This window comes from Argentina silus, assembly GCF_951799395.1.
Source record: "Argentina silus genome assembly, chromosome: X".
NCBI classification, from domain to species: Eukaryota; Metazoa; Chordata; class Actinopteri; order Argentiniformes; family Argentinidae; genus Argentina; species Argentina silus.
Window position 1 is genome coordinate 45,078,804 of NC_139653.1, and position 19,773 is coordinate 45,098,576.

The following is a 19,773-nucleotide window of genomic DNA, read 5'->3' on the forward strand; positions in this document are numbered from 1 at the left end:
TTACAATAGAATGTTTATTGTCCTCAATGGAGGAAATGTTTTCCATTGTTGTGTGTATAGTATTAGTCATTAGTCATTCAGAGTTTGCTGCAGGGGAGGCTGGTGGAGGTAGAAATCGGAGGAGGGGCTCATTATAATGCATGGAACAGAATAAGGAATGGTATCAAATACGTGTTTTTGATACCATTCCCCATTTCGTTGCATGCACTACAATGAGCCTGTCCTCCGATTTTTACCTCCACCAGCCTCCACTGGTTTGCTGTATCCATATAGCTCTCTAACTCACTTGTAACCAGAACGGTGATGATTTCAGGATGTACAGCACTGTCTCCTGCGTGGCCAAACTGTAGTCCAGCATCTCTGTGGAAGAACCTAGTTTCGCTGTGACCGTCTGAGCCCACAAATAGATGTTCATCTCTCAGCTCACAGGGCATCCATGACACCTGGGGGAATATCTGGAGACTCACACCTGTCAAAGTAGAAGAAGAGATTTCCTGATATTTGCATGGTTGAGCTGAAGCTTGCAAAAAATAATGTCAAAGCATTTCATTGTACAATTTACATTCTGGATCCTGTGCATATGATCAATACAGTTTGATTTGACTTGGCTTGAAGAGATGAGTCAACAGCATAAATTAAAATACAAACCTTTAAAAAGCAACCAAGAGTTTGTTAACATCAATTCTTTCACGTCGAGGACAATGAATTAGCACTAACATACAGAACAGTCACAGACAGCCTACCTGCGCAAAGAAGTAAGCAGAGAAGAATATTGAAGATGAATTTCATAATGTTTCAATTCTCGTTAGGAGAACATAAGCGCCATTCGGGGTGCTGACTGCCTACAGAGAGAACTTTCACTTTCATTTCGGGAAGAACAACGCAAGTGGAGTGTATGTCGTGCAGTGACAATATCATTGTAATACGCACTTTATCCTATGGGTGGCGCTGTAATATAACGATCCATGTTTTAGACACTGTAGATTCTCTTCAATAACGATCTGTGTTCTTTGAGCTCCAATAGTGGAACTCCGACCATCATCTTCATGTACGTTTATGTAAATATGGAACTCCGCCCATCAATTTAAACATGGTAAATAGTGGTCAAGGAACCACAAATTAACAAACCCTTAACAAATATATATATCACTCATAACATATCAAAGTCAAGGTCAAAGTGGCTTTAATGTCAATTCTTCACATGTCAAGACATACAAAGGAATCGAGAGGACGTTTCTCACTCTCCCACGGTGAGACAGATAAAGTGCCCAGGCACAACAGATAAGACAAGACAAACTAAAAGTAAAACATTCAATAAAAATAATTTAAACAGTGCAAAAAGAACAGTCAGTAAAGACAGAAAATAGCAGCCAAATACTGTGTATTCTGTGTACAAATAATAGTGCAATAGTAGATTATAACAATGGAATAGTCGATTGTCCAGAGTCAGTAGTGTTTTTAGGGGGGGGGGGGGGGGGGGGGGGGTTTCAGCTTCAGTTTCAGACAACAAACATGCATATGTAATACTTCATAAAGACATTTTATATTCTAATAGAGAGAGAGAGAGAGAGAGAGAGAGAGAGAGAGAGAGAGAGACCACAGGTCATTCAAAACAATGCTACTCACAACATGATGATAACCTCACAACAGGACACAGGAACAGAGAGAGCTTTTCCCTAACCTCTGCCTCGGGGTTTCAGCTTCCTGACAGCCTGGAGGATGTGGCTGGGAGGAGTGAGGGGAGAGAATTTAGCTTCCTGACAGCTTGGGGTATGAAGCTTTTCATGAGTCTGGTGGTGTGGGCACGAAGGCTCCTATACCTTCTTCCAGAAGGCAGGACGCTGAACAGACTGTGTGCGGGGTGGCTTGCGTCGCTCACAATCGAGGTAGCTTTTCGGGTGAGGTGGGTGGAGTAAGTCTCTTGCAGGAAAGAGAGTGGGGCACCAATGATCTTACCAGCTATGTTCCTTATGCGTTGCAGTGCTTTCCTGCTGTGTTCGGTGCAGCTACCGCCCCACACAGTGATGCAGCTGGACAGGATGCTTTCAATGGTGCCTCGGTAGAATGTTGTCAGGATTGGTGTGGGAGCTTTCGCTCGCTTCAGCTATATAATATTTGGTATAGTATTGCCCCAGAAGGGGTTGTAATTGTTCTTATATCCTAATTATTATTCAAAGATTTCAATACATCTCTGGTACCACTCTACTTGGGAGCACTTCTAGAATATCAATCAGGTGAGTTTGAAGCGATGTCATTGCAAATGTTGCTGGCTATTTACTCCGGCCATACAGCTAAGAGTGCCCAATCTGCACTGTGTAAGACACATATTGGACTGTACAGAACTATTTTTCAAAGATTTCAATACATCTCTGGTACCACTCTACTTGGGAGCATGAATCAGGTGAGTTTTAATATATGAATATTATGAATCAGGTGAGTTTTAATCTAAACAGTAGCATTGGCAGTGTAAAAATGAATACAAAATTAAAATAAATATATAGTTCACATGGTCACATGATAGTTCTGTAAAATAAAGTGCTGTTACCAATATGTGTAAAGATATGGCAAGCTCATTGAATATTGCCAGGAAAACAGCCTGCTTTACAAAGATCACTTTTCTTCATCTGCCTAGCAGAGAGAGAGAGTGAGAGGGGGAACTGTTTCTCATGGAGGGAACAGACAGAGATTGAGAGACATCATTGTCACAGAATTTAAAGACTTCATATCATTCTCCCTCATGGGTTTGGAGTAAAACTAAAGAGCAATGGAAAGTAGCCTAGAAAGAAATTCATTCAAAAAATACATTTATTATTAGATTTCTAAAATCTCTCTCTTAACACTTATACATGAATTCTGAAACCCTTGTTTTTATCAGCTTAAAATAATAAACATAAGAACAGATGAAGAAACAATAGTGGCACAATCAGAAGTGACATTATGTTGCATTGATGGATGAATAATGGCTGAATACAGTATGTGGATGGGTAGTTATAGCATAAATCTGTTGATAATGGTTATAGTAGTTGATAACTAAGTGTGCAGAAATGTGCATTAGAAAATGCATAAGTTGTTTGTTAGCTCTGCATGGGCAAGCTTGACAAACTTCTTAGCTTCTCAAAGGACAAAACGTGGCATGGAGATGACAAGCACTTTTGATTGGCAGCAGGGTCAGCCTTGTCCCATCCCTACTTTATCTTGTGAAACAATCCATCCCTTCAAACAACTTTTGCCTCTTCAAATACATATAACTACAAGCTGTAAGTACCCCTCCAGTCCAGTCTCTCACCCTTTACTCTAATGTATATCAGTGGACACAACAATACATTACTGCACAGTGTTAGAACCACTCCAGATCTATGGTTTCAATCCTTCCAAAAACATGTCATTTACCATGTTTAAACATGTCAATGTCTGAAAAAAATGCTTCTAGATTCAGTTATACAGACTTCTGATCATGTGCAGTTGAACAGTTACAATAACATTGACAGTTAAATGTGTGAAGTGTGTATATATGTGTGTATATGTATATATATATATATACAGTGGGGGAAATAATTATTTGATCCCCTGCTGATTTTCTTAGTTTACCCGATTACAAAGAAATGAGCGGTCTATAATTTGTATGGTACTTTTATTTTAACAAATAGAGACAGAATATCAACAAAAAAGTCCAAAAAAAACACATTATATAAAGTTATAAATTCATTTGCATTTGATCGAAGGAAATAAGTATTTGATCCCCAAGCAAAACATGACTTAGTACTTGGTGGAGAAACCCTTGCTGGCAAGCACAGAAGTCAGACGTTTCTTATAGTTGGTCACCAGGTTTGCACACATCTCAGGAGGGATTTTGGTCCACTCCTCTTTACAGATCCTCTCCAAATCCTGAAGGTTTCAAGGCTTTTGCTTGGCAACTCGAAGCTTCAGCTCCCTCCACAAATTTTTGGGTCATTGTCATGCTGGAAGACCCATCCACGACCCATCCTCAGTGCTCTGGCTGAGGGAAGGAGGTTCTCGTCCAAGATCTTATGGTACATGGCCTCGTCCATTGGCCCCTCAATGCAGTGAAGTCGTCCTGTACCCTTAGCAGAGAAACAACCCGAAAGCATAATGTTTCCACCTCCGTGTTTGACAGTGGGGATGGTGTTCTTGGGATTGTAGCATTCAGCATTTCTCTCCCTCCAAACACGAAGAGTCGAATTTATGCCAAAGAGTTACATTTTGGTCTCATCTGACCACATCACCTTCTCCCAAGCCTTCTCTGAATCATTTAGGTGTTCATTGGCAAACTTCAGATGGGCCTGTACATGTGCCTTCTTGAGCAGGGGGACCTTGCGGGCACTGCAGGATTTCAATCCGTTACGGTGTAGTGTGTTACCAATGGTTTTCTTGGTGACTGTGGTCCCAGCTGCCTTGAGATCATTACCAAGCTCCTCCCGTGTAGTTCTGGGCTGATCCCTCACCCTTCTCATGATCATCCTTACCCCACGAGGCAAGATCTTGCATGGAGCTCCAGGCCGAGGGCGATTGATGGTTATTTTGTATTTCTTCCATTTTCTAATAATTGTACCAACAGTTGTCTCCTTCTCACCAAGCTTCTTGCTGATGGTCTTGTAGCCCATTCCAGCCTTGTGCAGGTCTACAACTCTTACCCTGATGTCCTTTGAATGTTCTTTGGTCTTGCCCATGGTGGTGGAGAGGTTGGAATGGAAGAGATTGATTCTATTGACAGGTGTCTTTTATACCCATAACAAGCAGAGATTAGGAGTACTTTTCCTAAAGTGACAGGACTAATCTGTGTGCCTCATGGGCATATAACCGGTCTGTATGAGCCAGAATTCTTGCTGGTTTGTAGGGGATCAAATACTTATTTCCTTCGATCAAATGCAAATTAATTTACAACTTTATATAATGTGTTTTTTCTGGACTTCTTTGTTGATATTCTGTCTCTATTTGTTCAAATAAAAGTACCATAAAAATTATAGACCGCTCATTTATTTGTAATCGGGCAACCATATCTGTGTTCTCTAAACTAGCTCCATTAAGACTTCCGGTTTCGCTAATCTTTGTTTTCGCGGGTTCAAAATAAAAGCGTGAGTTAAAACATGAATGGAAAGTGATGATATCACAATATCTTCTCTTATTTTTGTTGAAATAAACACAAATTACGCAACAAGAAGTATATACAATTTTGAAAAAGTAATTTTGAGCTTTAAAATTTACATTGGTGGTGGAATTACATGTCGTTTTAGATATGGCTATTATATTTGTATAAACTTGACTGTACATATTTTTTCCCCAAAGATTTCAATACATCTCTGGTGCCACTCTACTCTGGAACACTTCTAGAATGCATATCAGGTGAGTATATGTGTAGGACACATATAATGGACTATACAAAATTATTTTTCAAAGATTTCAATACATCTCTAGTACCACTTTACTCCTCAACACTTCCAGAATTAATATCAGGCGTTTGAATCTAGAGCGATGTCACTGAAAATGTTGCTGGCTATATACTGCGGCCATACACCTCAAAGTACCCAATCTGTTCCGGAGTAGATGGTATGATTCTATTCATCCACCAGAACTTGAATCATCCTTCAATCCACCCACACAAACTCTATGAATCCATCCAGAAATACTGTACTGTCCTTTTACCGAGCCCTGATGTGAATTAATTATGATCAGATTACGTGAAATAAACAAGTGTGCATCTGATTTAATTTGGTTTTAATAACCTCTATTTTATTGAGCCAATCTAAAGTAGTTGTTGAGTAATGGGCTTGTTATTACTATACCACACAATCAATGACAAATATGACTAGATAGATTGCAAAATGTAGCTAGGGAAATAGCTAGATATATATAAAAAGCAATAACACGCACCATGTTCTGTCTGCATTCGATGGACGCTATAAGCAGCTATAAATTACAACTTTACAATCGCATTTTTTTCGACAACACATATGCTAATTTACAATCTATTAAGCTTGTTAGCATATTAGTTTAATTAAACCTCTGAACACCCGTTAAATACACTGCTGCGTGTCTTTCACGTAGTAAAATAAGATCAACAACGCGTCATAATACAGAGCGGCGCGGCCCGGAAGCGAAGAGCTGCATGGAGCTGCATGGAGATGTATGTCTAAATGCTTAAACAAGTGTAACGTGGGAGGCTTTACGTTGATTGGAAGTAGGTGGCCGGAGTTCGCCATTCGGAGATCGGAGCTAAAACGAGGGTGAATGTTGGTTGATTTCCACTCCTTATCACTGAAAATGACGAACCAAGGTATGAACATTGCTTATTTACTTTTTACGTAAGTTAATGTTAAATGTGCACGTTGTAGTCATATAGCCATGTCTAAAGCATGGCAGCAAACCTACATTTTTACATTGACATTCTTGCCATTTAGATTCTTGCCATTTAGCAGATGCTTTTATCGAAAACGACTTATATTTGTCTAAAGTAAGTGAATCATCTATACATCAGTCATCCTAAGAAAAAAAAAATCTATGCTAGGACAAGGGCCGTTGGCATTCACAATGCTAGAAGGAAGGATTATTTTATTTTTTTAAATTATTTTTTCTTATTAACAGTAGATAAACTGTAGTGGGGGGTGAAGAGGTCTTTAGGAGGGACAGTGAAGATGTAGCCTGAAGAGATGCGTTTTCAGTCTACGGCGGAAGATAGGTAGTGGGACAGTAGTGGGAAGCTCGTTCCACCACAGGGGTGCCAGGACAGTGAAAAGCTGTGACTGAACCTAACTAAGCCTTTCAGATTTCACTGAAATGTGCTCATTCTATCTCATCACTTATTAACTGTTTGTTTGTTTGTTTGTTTGTGTTGTCAGATTCCTGGCTGAGCTGTGAGAAGACAGCTGTTCTACAGGGAGGCTTCCTATTAGCTAATAAGCTGTGCCAGCCTGCATCCCTCTCTGCCCTACAGAAGGAGGACTGGGTCAGGGTTGGCCAACCCATCCTCCAGGCTGTCAGAGAGATCTGTGGATCGGACCGCGGTGGCGGTCAGAACCACATCCACTGGAGGAAGAAGGTCATCTGTATCCTATGGACCAAGCTCCTGGGGAAGGAGAACGGAGAGGACGTAGAAGTCAGCTGGAAGGAGAACCCGTTCTTCTCTCTGCAGAGCAGCCTCCCTGAGGTCAACCATGCGGTGTTGTTTGAGCTGGTCAAGTCGATGCCGGGCTGCTCTGAGACCTACAGCCAGCTGCTCCTGTGTCTCCCTCCAGGCAGCCTGTGTGCCGAGCTGGACAGGCTGGTGAACCACGTGAGCTGTAACAGCACAGTGGAGGACGTCCGTCTTCTGTTGGAGGTGTGGTGGGAGCTGTGGAAGGGAAGGTCGGGTCTGGAAGATGAGTTGGATAAGGTGTTTATGAACCAGTGTGCCCGCCCCGCTGACCCAGCGACCAAGCTCTCAACCCAGGCTGCTAAGAGGTTCAAGTCAGACCCGGACACACAACCACCACCACCACCCTCCTCCTCCTCAACCACTGATGTGTTATCCATTCTGTTACGCGCCCTTGTGGACATGAAATCTCATCTCAACGACCCTGACCTTTGTTTTTCTGCCCTCTCCATTTGCCTCGATTCCCTGTACACTTCGTATCTGATCGACCAACCTGTCAACCTCCCTGCCGAGCTCAAACTCAAGAACCTCTCCCGGGTCGTGACCTTCAGAGAGAAGCATGCTGGGATAGAGAGTTTTGACCTGGTCCAGGTGATCAGAGAGGCACAGAGAGACCTGAGGGCAGCTCACACCCCCTCACAGTTTAAACCGTGTACACTGACGCTGACCCAAACCCTGCAGACTGTGTCTGATTTCACTAAAGCCTGGGAGGAGAGAGGGTTGCTTAGGATGACTGACATTGGTAACCCTAGTCTCTCTGCCCTATGTCTGAAGAGCAGTCTACAAAGAGTGATCACAACCCTGGAGGAATCATCAGTGTCTCAGACAGGTGATGAGATGGAAGGAAGAACGCTGAGCCATTTACAGAACATTCTGAGAAGAGTGTTAGACTCACTCTCCTTCCCTGACACAGAGAGCAGCTCTGTAAACATGGGTCGTGTTGCTGTAGCCATCATTGACCAGTGCTTGGATGGGTTCCAGGATTTCACGGTGTTATTCGTCACTGAGGTGAGCTGGGCCCTGAATGAGGAAGAGTGGATCAGCTGCCTGGTGAGAAACAAAAACGCCTTCCAGCAGAAGGATGTGGTCATGAAACTAGTCTCCACTCTTGTTGCGAAATGCCAAACCAACACAGACGTCGGACAGTGCCGAAAACTGAAGAATGTCATTGTGGACATTTTCTCTGAGCTCCCTTTAGCTGAGAAAAACGCAGTGTTAGCCACGATGCTAACCTCCTCCAGCAGGGGGCTCCACAGCTCTCTCCCCCATGCTGTCACAGAGGGTTTCAGCCAAGAACTCAACATGTCCTTCAACTGCATCATCCAGGGCGGAGCGGCGCAGGGGAACCTTCGGTTGGCCGTGTCGGCTGTGGCCCGCGTCGCCTTCCAGAACCCCGAGGCCACCGTACGCCGCTGCTGTCACCTGGCTGTGGTGAACCTGGGTGCCCACCGCCTCTTCGCCCAGATTCTGCACCAGCTCTGGGGCCTGCGAGGCGCCATGGACAGGACAGGTGAATAAATTAATCTATGGATGAATATTGTATTCTCATGCCACACCACTTTTGTGGCCCATCCCACTAACATATGTCATAGCATTTAACCTGGCACTTACCAAACCGGGGGTCGGTACCCCATGTCGGGTCCCCTGATATCGAATTAGGGTCCCGTGAGAAAATCAAACTAACCTCTATGATTTGATAAATACGACATTCATTTTCATTTTGTATGAAGACAAACAATATCTGTGTATTGCACCTGTAGCCTATATTGTAGTGTTTTAGGGTTCATATCCAACCAAAAAGAGTGTCTTTTAGGTGATTAGAATACACTTGGGTGTCATTATTATATATTGGCATAGCCCACAATCAAGTTGTTGGGGTCACAGGAAGTGATTGATACATCACATTTTGGGAACCCCTGATTTAATCTTACTATACCTGGCTTCTATTGTGTTTTACAGGTGGGGCTGTGAGGACAGGGAGCTTACTGTGCTGCTGTCTACAAGAGACTATGTCGACTAAACTGTCTTCAGCTCAAGAAGAGGATCAGTTTCTACACTTCCTGGTCGCCCTATTGGAGCCAAGCACGTCTGAGGGCACGGAGAGAGGGCAGAGCTTCTTAACCCCTGAAGATGCTGTGTGTGCCTTTGTCCTTCCTCATCTCTCCCCCTCTTCCTGTCCCTCCTCTTCCTCGTTCAGTGTGGAGCTGAGCCTGCGTCTGCTCCACTCCACTCTGTCTCTGGACTCCCTGGATGTTTCTCCTCACTGGGTGATGAACTGCTCCCCCTTCCCTCTCCTCTACATCCTCTCTCAGCTTCTGAACCAGGCCTGCAGGTGCTGGGAGGAACCACCAAAGGGCGCTGCTCCAAACCTGTCCATGGACACCAAGGAGCTGGTTGTCACTGTTCTGACTACACTGGGCAAAGTGGTGGGTAGAGAGGTGGCATCAGCCCCAAACACCTGGTCCAGAGCTCTCTTCTGGCTTTATGATAAAGTCCAGCCACTCGACTGGACCGTCCGGTTCCATCTGAAGCCCGTGTGGGGGGAGCACTTCAAGAATGAGGTGCCGTCGTCTCTGCTGGACGTGTGCGAGCTGTCCGAGCAGGAGTGGTCGGGCCTGGAGATGGCCCAGTATGGGCCGGGCACGGGGCTGCTGGCGTGGATGGAAGGCTGTGCCCTCTCGGACCAGGTCCAGACCTCCTTGCTGGGCTGTCTGTCTCTGGACCAGCGCCGGCCGGACCACGTGAACATGTTCAGCAAAGGCCTCTTGGTGGCCGTGACCCAGACTCTACCCTGGTGTACCGTGACAGAGTGGGGGAGGACACTGAGAGCCATACGCCAGCTGCTTCAGTCAGGTAAGACTACATTGGTGATGCATGAAACCCCAGCATACGTTGGCGTTCTTGTTTGCTCCACAGTCATTTAATGTTAATGGACCTGTCAACAGAACCTTCATCAACTGTCGACCCAAATTTTCTATTCAAAGTTGTGTAAGGTGTGCTAACCTAACCAGGCGTTGTGTTTTTGCAGGTAAACTACATGTCCCATACTCCCTAGAGTATGTGGAGTTCCTGCCCCTGCTGGACCTGAGAGGGTTCTCCTGCGAGTTGCGTCTGTCAGTCCTGCTGCTGCGTGTCCTCCAACTGCTCTGCGGGTCGAGCTGTTCTGATTGGCTCCCTACCCCAGGCTGGGCCCATGTGGGACGGCTGTACGCCACTGCTATGAGGGAGTTGGTCGAGTCTCTGAGGAGCAAGCTGCCCCTCTCTTCAAAAACGTCCAACCCAGCCTTCACCTCGCCTCAAGCCTCCAAGACCTCTACCACCTCCACCAAATCACCTAAAGCCTCCAAGACCTCCACCACCTCCTCACCCAAAGACCCCAAGACAGAGAGGGGAGTCTCCCCAAAGACATCCACCTCATTGCTAGGTAAGGCCATTGCAATTTATCTTTTCATCTTCAACAAAAAAGTACATGGGTCCTCCGATGAGATGGAGGTGGTGGCTGGGCTTATAAATAAACAAAATATATAGTCAGTTGTATGCATTTGTATCTATGCACATTTTTTTCTCACAAAACTAAAGGAAACACAACTGCTCCTAATAAAGCCTCTAACACGTCCTGTCCTTCCCCTACAGACCCCAAGGCGGCAGAGGAACGACCAGTGACGCCGGCCAGCCAGGAGGTTCTGTTTGTGCTGAGCCAGCTGTTCTGCCACGTCCAGCATGCCCAGGTGATGATGCCAGGTGGGCAGAGTGAGGCCCTGTTCCTGTGTGCCCTGGAGATCCTGACTCACTACGAGGCCGTGCTCGCCGCCCACCCTGACAGCAGCTCTAGTCTGGAGAACGAGAACACACGCCACTTCTTCACAACCATCACTGAAAACCTGGGGAGCGCCGAGATGAAGGCGGTCCTGCATCAGAAGATCGCCCAGCTCATGTCGGGAAAGTGATTGACTTATTTTGTCAGACAGTAACTGATTGATATTTTTTTACATTGAAAATTATGGTTGATATATGATTTTCAGACAGTATTGCATGTTAATTTTTCATTCTGACATAAATAGAGAGATGAAAAGCTACAATGATATATGATTTTCAGACAGTGCTGTATATGTTTTTTGTTTTTTTATTATTATTCTTACCTTAGATAAATTAATACATAGCCACTTTGACTGGTGTATTGACCTCAATGGTTCTGACCTTATTGCTAAATGTGAAATAAAGATATGTGTAAATAGAGACATTTCATTGAATCTGTGTTTTTTAAAAAAAAAAATATATATATATTGGAGTATGAAACATGAATATGTTTGTAGTTTTTTCATCTTTTAATTTATGTCAAAGACACTATAGTATGTATACCTTTACACTGAGGTGTGCAAAAAAATCGATACAGCTGAGTATTGCAATATTATACAGCGGGGTGCAATTTAGGGGTGGCACTTTTAACTGTTGGGACACAATAAAGTGGCAATAATTGTTCGTATGACATCCCTTGTGGTTGAAACTCATGTTTCACACAATTTATGTTCACTGGAAGTGTTGTTGAGTACAGTGGTAGTGTTCACGGGTAACAAGACTATTACTATATCCACACACCATTGCACAGTAGACCTACAGAAGTTGTAATGAAGTCACTTTACTCTTGAAGAGCATGAACAAGGAATACACACTTTATTGAACATAGTCATTTGGGCCTTGCAGTCATAAAGAGAGCACCTCTTGAATGACAAATCAGTAAAATTCATCCAGAGAGAAGAACATAGAGATTGATACACTCACTGAACCAGTGGAGACAGAAATCAGAGGACAGGCTCATTGTAATGCATGGGATGAAATCAAACATGTTTGACATCATTCCATTCCATGTATTATGAGCCTGTCCTCCAATGTCTACCTCCACCAGCACCCCCCTGTTTGTAACACTACATGCTATATAGTAACAGTACAGAAACCAAACACACACATGCACAGTACCATATGCAGGTATGAAAGACAGGTCAGAATGAGACCAATTGCCCAGTTGTGTTACTCCCCCATCACCCCAATGTGTGCAAATGAACAGAAACCAGGCTTTCCTAGCTCAGAAAGCCTGGGGAAATCCTGTGCGGAAAGTAACTACAAAGGGGTGGAAACCTGTTTGAAATGAGTGACGCCTTGCGACACGTCAAACCAGTCAAATACCTTGCTTGAGCGGAGCGCCAAAGGAAACTACATTTTACTTCAGGTTTTCTCAAATGTTCTCCAATGTAGCAGGCTAGCATAGGCAGCAACTCTCTGCAGAGCAGGCATCACTGACATTAAACACCAGCTGCTAATACAACAGAAACAGCAGACAGATTTTCCTGAGATGGTGGATGGATAGAGCCAGCTTCTCAATGTCTCTTTGATGCATCTGTATGAGCCGCTTGTTCCTTTGGTTTCGTCGTCCGTCTCAAGTAGAGTCTATGGGCCTTGCGACACAACAGGACAAACCAGTAGATCTGAGGGGCCAGTATGGCCAGGTTCCCAACGTTGCAGTGGAGAGGTAGATGGAGGGGGACTCTGTGGAGGGGGATGCCGTACTGGCGGCCGTACATCCAGTACATGAAAGGGAAGAGTAGGATACGACACGTGAAGAAGCTCAGCAGGACCAGCAGGCCGTTGACTCTGTGAAGCCAGTGGTTCTGTAGTCCCAACTGAAGAGGCAGAGAGAGATAGGGAAAAGAGAATATCTTATGATCAAGTTAGGATATGATTTAGTCAATACAATTCACCAGTTAAAATACCTCTAGAAAATATCAGTAATTTGAATTAATAAAATAGAAGGTTGTTGAACACAAAGAGAATACATTAGGATCAAGTTGGGGTATGGTTAGTTAGTCAATAAAACCAGTTAAAATCATTTAGAAAATATCAGGAATTTGAATTTGAAGGAACAAAAATAGAAGATTGTTGTACGATGAAGTGAGTGATCACATTTCATACCATGCTAAGCAGATTCCCTGAAGTAGCCTACTACTGTTCACAAACAAAGAGATGTTTTGTTTATCAGAGATCTGGGTGTGGCCTTACCTGGATGAGAATCTTCCCTAGGGAGACAAAGGGGGTGCTGAACTCAGTGGTGAACAGACAGCCTACGAAGAAGTCTCCTAGACCTCTCCTTAGGAACTGAGAAGACACAAACAGAGAGAGAGAGAGAGAGAGAGAGGGAGGGAGACAGAGAGGGAGGGAGACAGAGAGGGAGGGAGAGAGAGAGAGTACCAATAAGCAATCACACAGTATCAAACACTGACTGAGCGATAAGTTATTGTGGAGGGGACAACCGATTCTTCATTACAGAAGTTGACTTCAGAGACTATGGCGGTGGTCCGATCTGATCAATTTAAAACTGAAGTACAGTATAAACACACACACACACACACACACACACACACACACACACACACGACCAGGGGGACAGAGATAGAGATAGATAGAGAGAGAGACAGACAGACAATGAGAAGAAGAAGAAGAAGAAGAAGAAGAAGAAGAAGAAGAAGAGAGAATGCCTCCATCCCGGTTGCTTCCTCACCAGAGTGATCGGCATGAGGACTGTGAGCAGGGTCACGTGATGGAGGATGAGTAGACGATCTCTCTGGAGGAACAGCCTAACGGTCTCAAGGGAGTGGTCTCTGTGGGCATCATCACAACCTCTGACCCTCTGACTGTGGAAGTGGCTCAGGTACATGGCATAGATGTCATACACCATGTAAGGAGCCCCAAACCACACGACGTCATTCGTCAGTCTGTGCCTGCAGATGTCAGAGAGAAATATCTTGAATAAATAGGACAAATGTTACAGAGGTACTGTACATAGTTCCGCGCCTGAGGAGGCTGGTGGATGTAGAAATGGGAGGACGAGCTCATTGTAATGCATGGAACGAAAAGAGAAATGGTACTGCACTTATACAATTGGTAAGCTAATTAAAAAATACATCTATAATTTTTCTACTTGTGGTAAAGCACCTAGTATGATATGATGATGATGATGATGAGGAGAAATGGTAGACTGGTGCTGATTGGTCCAAAAGCTAAATGGAACTCACCTGTCAGTCATCACATCATTGCAGGAGGTAACTATTATGATCCCAGCTGCTGTGGCCAAAGTTCCATGGATGGAAGAAACCAACCTTAGGAAGGGAGGGGGATTACAGAGAGGAAGTTGAACTACTGGTTTTTCAGATAGTTGTTTTGTAATTTGAATCTGATTTACTACATTGCAGTTTACATGACATGCAGGACAAGTCACATTTAAAGGGGCAATCTGGGATGGATAGATAGATTTGTGGACTTTCAAATTAATAAAATATAGCCATTGACTCTTGAAGAATATTACTTATAAATGCATCAAACTATCTCACATCAGAAACCAAAATATAAGCTTGTTTTGTAAAACAATGTAATTGTGAACAAACACTGTATAGCTTCAACACATGGTTAAAACTATAATATTGATCTCATGGATGATCAGTCATTGCGTCCATAGCTCCATCTATGAATTGGAGAGTGGCTCAGTTGTAAACCAAAAACAGTAGCGGGGTGACCGCTCTGTTGTTGTTGCTTGCCCCTTTAAATTACGTGTCGCAACTTCTTACCTTTCACTGACCGCCACCACGTCTGCATCGTTCCAGGTTTTGAAGGTTAATTTGAGCACTTTCCTAAAACTTAAGAACAGTCCAGGAAAAAACACTGCTCCACAGGCGAAGATAGTAAACATGATCTCACCGCCTAGGCGATTCGTTTCACTCGGTAGTTGAAATATGAGGAAGCGGTCAAATAGGAAGCCGAGCCGGCGAGGGCTGAACTGAGACGACCTCTCGCACACATTAAGAGATATTTTCGGTCACGCCCTCGTCGATATAAATGTTCCCTGTTAATGTTCTATCTAAAAACGCATCTAGTCGGTGTCGATACTGTTGCTATGTACAGTGACGTCACTTCATAAACTCAAAATGTACAATGTATCAGATTTCTGCTTGTCCCCTATGATCCAATAACTTGAACTTGAACGATAGAGAGAGTAGTTGCCAAAATTAAAATGGAATGGTGCAGATAAGCAATACAAAGAGAGTTTTGTTCAAAACTAGTACAGTAATCATGTTGTCCCCCACGAATGATGTAGCCCCTCCTTGTGTGGAATTACAGTTGTTATAGCGCCACCCTTGGGCCAATCAGTTTAATTTTGTAAATGCCGCATCTCTTTGGCAAGACGCATCATTCACCGAAGTTTCATCGGAATTGTCCAGTGTTGTCTGACATCGCGTGCAACATAGAACATACGAAGATACAAACGGACGGAGACAGATCCACAGTCCCCTCCCCGATTCCTTTGTAGGGGACAACAAACATGCATATGTAATACTTCATAAAGACATTTTACATTCTAATAGAGAGAGAGAGAGACCACAGGTCATTCAAAACAATGCTACTCACAACATGATGATAACCTCACAACAGGACACAGGAACAGAGAGAGCTTTTCCCTAACCTCTGCTTTTTCTATTACTCTAAAAACCACAGTATTTAAATTAGGAGCTGTTGATAAGGAGGACCCAACCATCATTCATCGTATAACATCTAAACTGATGACCTCACAGCTTTGACACCTCAAGACATTCCACAGAGCTTGCAGCCATTTTTCTTCCGGGGGATGGTACACTTAAGATTGGGGCAGTATTGAAATTATGCCACAATACATAAGCTTATTTAAACTAAAATAGACAATTGATAAAACATGTTTCATCACTCAGAGCAGAGGAGTCAAAGTCAAAATGGCTTTAATGTCAATTCTTCACATGTCAAGACATACAAAGGAATCGAGAGGACGTTTCTCATTCTCCCACGGTGAGACAGATAAAGTGCACAGGCACAACAGATAAGACAAGACATACTAAAAGTAAAACATTCAATTGCACAACAGATAAGACATTTACTAATGCTAGGATGATAGACAATAAAAAATAATTTAAACAGTGCAAAAAGAACAGTCAGTAAAGACAGTAAATAGCAGTCAAATACTGGTAGTAATAATAGTGAAATAGATCAGTAGATTGTCCAGAGTCCGTAGTGTTTTTAGAGGGGGGGGGGGGGGGGGGGCTGAAGGGTTGGGGGGGGGGGGGGGGTTTCAGCTTCCTGACAGCCTGGAGGATGTGGCTGGGGGGAGTGAGGGGAGAGAATTTAGCTTCCTGACAGCTTGGGGTATGAAGCTTTTCATGAGTCTGGTGGTGTGGGCAGGAGGCTGAACAGACTGTGTGCGGGGTGGCTTGCGTCGCTCACAATCGAGGTAGCTTTTCGGGTGAGGCGGGTGGAGTAAGTGTCTTGCAGGGAAGGGAGTGGGGCACCAATGATCTTACTAGCTGTGTTCACTATGCGTTGCAGTGCTTTCCTGCTGTGTTCGGTGCAGCTACCACCCCACACAGTGATGCAGCTGAACAGGATGCTTTCAATGGTGCCCCGGTAGAATGTTGTCAGGATTGGTGTGGGAGCTTTTGCTCGCTTCAGCTTGCGGAGGAAGTAGAGGCGCGGCTGGGCTGTCTTCGCCAGTGATGCAGTGTTGGTGGTCCATGAGAGGTCCTCGCTGATGTGCACCCCCAGGAATTTGGTGCTGCTCACTCTCTCCACAGCAGCACCATTGATGGTCAATGGTAGGTGTTCGGTGTGGCCTCTCCGGAAGTCGACCACAATCCCCTTAGTTTTGCTGACATTCAGCAGGAGGTTGTTGTCTCTGCACCACGTGGTCAGAAGGTTGACCTCCTTCCTGTAGTGGGTCTCGTCGTTCTTGGAGATGAGACCCACCAGAGTTGTGTCGTCCGCAAACTTCACCATGTGATTGGTGCTGTAGGTTGGTGTGCAGTCGTGAGTCAGCAGGGTGAAGACCAGGGGACTGAGCACACAGCCTTATTGAGGTCTATTATTCAACCTTAGAGCCCAGGACCCAGTATTTAAAAACCTTTATTCTGTATCAGAATGTGTCTACAGCAGTTCCACCATCTCTAACAGCTCAATAACCTGAGTGAAATCTCCCCTGATCTTGTTGTCAAACACATGGCACCTATGGCCACACCTAGTCAGTATCCATCTCAGAGGCTCCCCCCTTTTCTCAATGTGCTTCTCGATATTCATCCCTCTTAGCTGTTCCCCATTGGTGAACAGAACCACCATGCTCCTCCACGCTACCTCACCCAGCACCCTCAGGTATCTCTCCACAGCACACCGCTCTTTTTCTGTAAAGGAGTCCACAGGTATAGCCAGGAGATATGTCACCCTACTCCCATTGGCGCACAGGGAAGCACTGCGGCCAATCTCCATCCTGACCTGCTCTGGTTTGGCCAGACCAAAGAGACTCCACCCGGGGGTGTCCACCACAGTGACAGTCCTCCCCGCCACCTCTCCCTGTCCCACCGCACACCGGACTGTCCTTTTGTCAGTTTCAAACTCCCCCCGGTTGAGAATGGTGTTTCCTACAGAGCTCTTCCCTGAAACTCTCCTCCCCAACAGAACAAAGCTTAGTGCCAGCTTCTCTTTGGATCTGGACGTCTCTGTTAAAAAAAGAGTGAAGACGACATCTTATTTAAAGCCAGAAATTCAGTCATAGAACTCCAAAAAAATTTAGCTGGTCTGCACAACAACAAAAAGAAGAGATTTAAGGTTTCTTTTTAGCATTTTTAATATATTTAATTCATTCAGGGATAGGTAGACAGAACCACTTATGCAATGCAGACAGTCATCCAGGCAGATGATTAATGTACCCAGATAATGTTCTCTATTGATGATAGTTTTCATGTCACAGATCTGTGATCAGTGCTTCAGCTTGTTCTGGTCTAACAACGACAGAGGAGTGTCTACCACCACGATCTATCACTGTTTATGTGCTGTCTTGTAAGTCTTCTGTCTGTTTTAACTGCATTCATGGGTGGATAGAAGTTTGGTATTGTAAATGTTATATCTGGTGCAAAGGAGGCTGGTGGAGGTAGAAATCGGAGGATGGGCTCATTGTAATGCATGGAATAGAATGAGGAATGATATGTCGCACGTGAATTTGATACCATTCCTCATTCCATTCCATGCATTACAATGAGCCCGTCCCCCGATTTCTGCTTCCACCAGCCTCCCCTGGTCTGGTGTTGGGTTTTGTTGGTCTCTTTATGTAATGTACTGTACAAGCATGTGGAAATGAATTTACTTCCTTGGAGTCCAATAAAATCTCATCTAATCTAATATAATCTACAAGTTCTGGAACCAGGCCTGTCCTCTACTTTTTCCCTTCACACAAATTAATAGTTTTACACCCCAGCTTGTCTTAACCTACCTCTGGGTGTTCTCATGCCCTGCTGTCTTAACCTACCCCTGGGTGTTCTCATGCCCTGCTGTCTTAACCTACCTCTGGGTGTTCTCATGCCCTGCTGTCTCCGCCTCGTCATCGTCTCCGGTGTTTCCATCCTTTTCATCATCTCCTCTCCCTGCTGCTGTCTCTCTCTCTCCACCCTCAAGCTTTCTCTCACCTGGGCGTACATCCTCCGCTGCACCTCCCGAGGGCGGCTATTGACCGCCACCATCCTATCGATCTTCTCAAAGAGCATTTGGACCTGGGCCTCAGAGCTTCTACTGTCGCTGTCCAGAACATGGTACCTCATAGAACACCTCTCAACCAGCCACTGGAGGCTCTTCCCCTTCCTTCTGATGTGTTCCTCAACGCTGGCTTCCATCATCTCAGCCCCGTGGGTGAAGAGGACCATGGCACGCTGCCAGACAGGGGTGTGCAGCAGCCTCAGGTGGGCTTCCATGGCCCTCCAAGCTCCCTGGCCGAAGGTCCAAGTGGCAGGGATCACTAGGAGGATGGCATGGGGCTCAGGGGAGGAGAGGGAGACACCTCGCCCCAGTTCCTGCTCCAGCTCCGGGGCTACGCGGTCTGGGGTGCGGCTCCACGCGTACCATCCCGGCGTATCCACCACCGTCACCTGTACAGGTAGGGCACCAATTACACATCGGGTCTTGGGTGTGTCCTCAATGTTCACTAGATGTACTGTACCCTGTGTAAGTAATTGGACATTGAAGCATTGGCTCTACACTCCAAAAGTTTGGATTTCAAATCAAACAATTACTATGAGGTTAAAGTAGAGATTCTCAGCTTTTATTGATGGTATTTGTGTACATGTTGGTTTCACCATTCAGAAATGATATCTAAGTCAACATGTTATGCATAGTCCCCCTATTTTAGGGTACCCAAAAGTAATGGGACAATTGGCTTAACACGTGTTTCTGCTAAGTCAGGTGTGTTCACATAATTTGTGCAGGCACAAGAGAGCCAAGTCAATGTGTAGTATTGATTGTAGGCTTTGGATTTTCCTTGAGTTTGCTATTGGTGTCTATCAACAACATAAGGACCAAAGAGGTGTCAACAGTAGTGGACTGGCTATCTGGAGTACCGGGAGAAATCCCAGTGGGCCTGCCAGTCTGTGGGCTGTTGGCCGGTGGATGGGCCGGTTGATCTGTTGGCTGCGGAGCCAGTGAGCAACATGATCAATAGGCTGCGGGGCTGGTGAGCAATGCAATCTGTAGGCTTCGGTTGGTGTGACATGAACATTAATGCTTTCTATCCTGCTTCATAC

The 19,773-nt window shown here is 44.8% G+C and overlaps 3 protein-coding genes across 4 annotated transcripts in view; 1 reads left to right on the forward strand and 2 right to left on the reverse strand.

The window, feature by feature from the left end:
• The window catches only part of dhrs13b.2 (dehydrogenase/reductase (SDR family) member 13b.2), a 4,764-nt gene extending 3,892 nt beyond the window's left edge, over positions 1 to 872 (reverse strand). Inside the window, exons 1-2 of the mRNA XM_083695612.1 lie at positions 744 to 872; positions 287 to 469 (exon numbers count right to left, since the gene is read on the reverse strand). Coding sequence (XP_083551738.1) covers positions 287 to 469; positions 744 to 789 — 229 coding nt within the window. The 5' untranslated portion in view covers positions 790 to 872. The remainder of the gene's footprint in view (positions 1 to 286; positions 470 to 743) is intronic.
• Positions 873 to 5,327: 4,455 nt separating this feature from the next.
• Positions 5,328 to 11,385, forward strand: gemin4 (gem (nuclear organelle) associated protein 4). 2 transcript variants are annotated; one of them, XM_083696367.1, is made up of 6 exons: positions 5,328 to 5,361; positions 6,096 to 6,292; positions 6,855 to 8,657; positions 9,107 to 10,000; positions 10,176 to 10,571; positions 10,781 to 11,385. In XM_083696367.1, exons 2-6 carry the CDS (start codon positions 6,247 to 6,249, stop codon positions 11,092 to 11,094), a joined length of 3,453 nt encoding a protein of 1,150 aa, XP_083552493.1. In that variant the 5' UTR covers positions 5,328 to 5,361; positions 6,096 to 6,246; the 3' UTR covers positions 11,095 to 11,385. The 2 variants fall into 2 exon arrangements, with proteins under 2 accessions (XP_083552493.1, XP_083552492.1); XM_083696366.1 differs by lacking the exon at positions 5,328 to 5,361 and having other exon boundaries at positions 5,995 to 6,292.
• A 67-nt stretch (positions 11,386 to 11,452) lies between these two features.
• On the reverse strand, positions 11,453 to 15,097 carry LOC310823497 (TLC domain-containing protein 3A-like). The gene is made up of 5 exons (XM_083696368.1): positions 14,761 to 15,097; positions 14,212 to 14,295; positions 13,698 to 13,917; positions 13,199 to 13,294; positions 11,453 to 12,822 (listed from the first exon to the last, which is right to left on the reverse strand). Exons 1-5 carry the CDS (start codon positions 14,880 to 14,882, stop codon positions 12,520 to 12,522), a joined length of 825 nt encoding a protein of 274 aa, XP_083552494.1. The 5' UTR covers positions 14,883 to 15,097; the 3' UTR covers positions 11,453 to 12,519.
• Positions 15,098 to 19,773: the final 4,676 nt, after the last annotated feature.

Bases quoted from the DNA above. Each gene is read 5' to 3' on its own strand.
- gemin4 (XM_083696367.1), top strand. From the start codon at position 6,247: ATGTTGGTTGATTTCCACTCCTTATCACTGAAAATGACGAACCAAG. The intron at 6,293-6,854 runs GTATGAACATTG...TTGTGTTGTCAG, and splicing joins ACTGAAAATGACGAACCAAG to ATTCCTGGCTGAGCTGTGAG. The intron at 10,572-10,780 runs GTAAGGCCATTG...CTTCCCCTACAG, and splicing joins GACATCCACCTCATTGCTAG to ACCCCAAGGCGGCAGAGGAA.
- LOC310823497 (XM_083696368.1), bottom strand. From the start codon at position 14,882: ATGTTTACTATCTTCGCCTGTGGAGCAGTGTTTTTTCCTGGACTGTTC. The intron at 13,295-13,697 runs GTGAGGAAGCAA...GTGTCTTCTCAG, and splicing joins TCCTCATGCCGATCACTCTG to TTCCTAAGGAGAGGTCTAGG. The intron at 12,823-13,198 runs GTAAGGCCACAC...CTGCCTCTTCAG, and splicing joins TAGGGAAGATTCTCATCCAG to TTGGGACTACAGAACCACTG.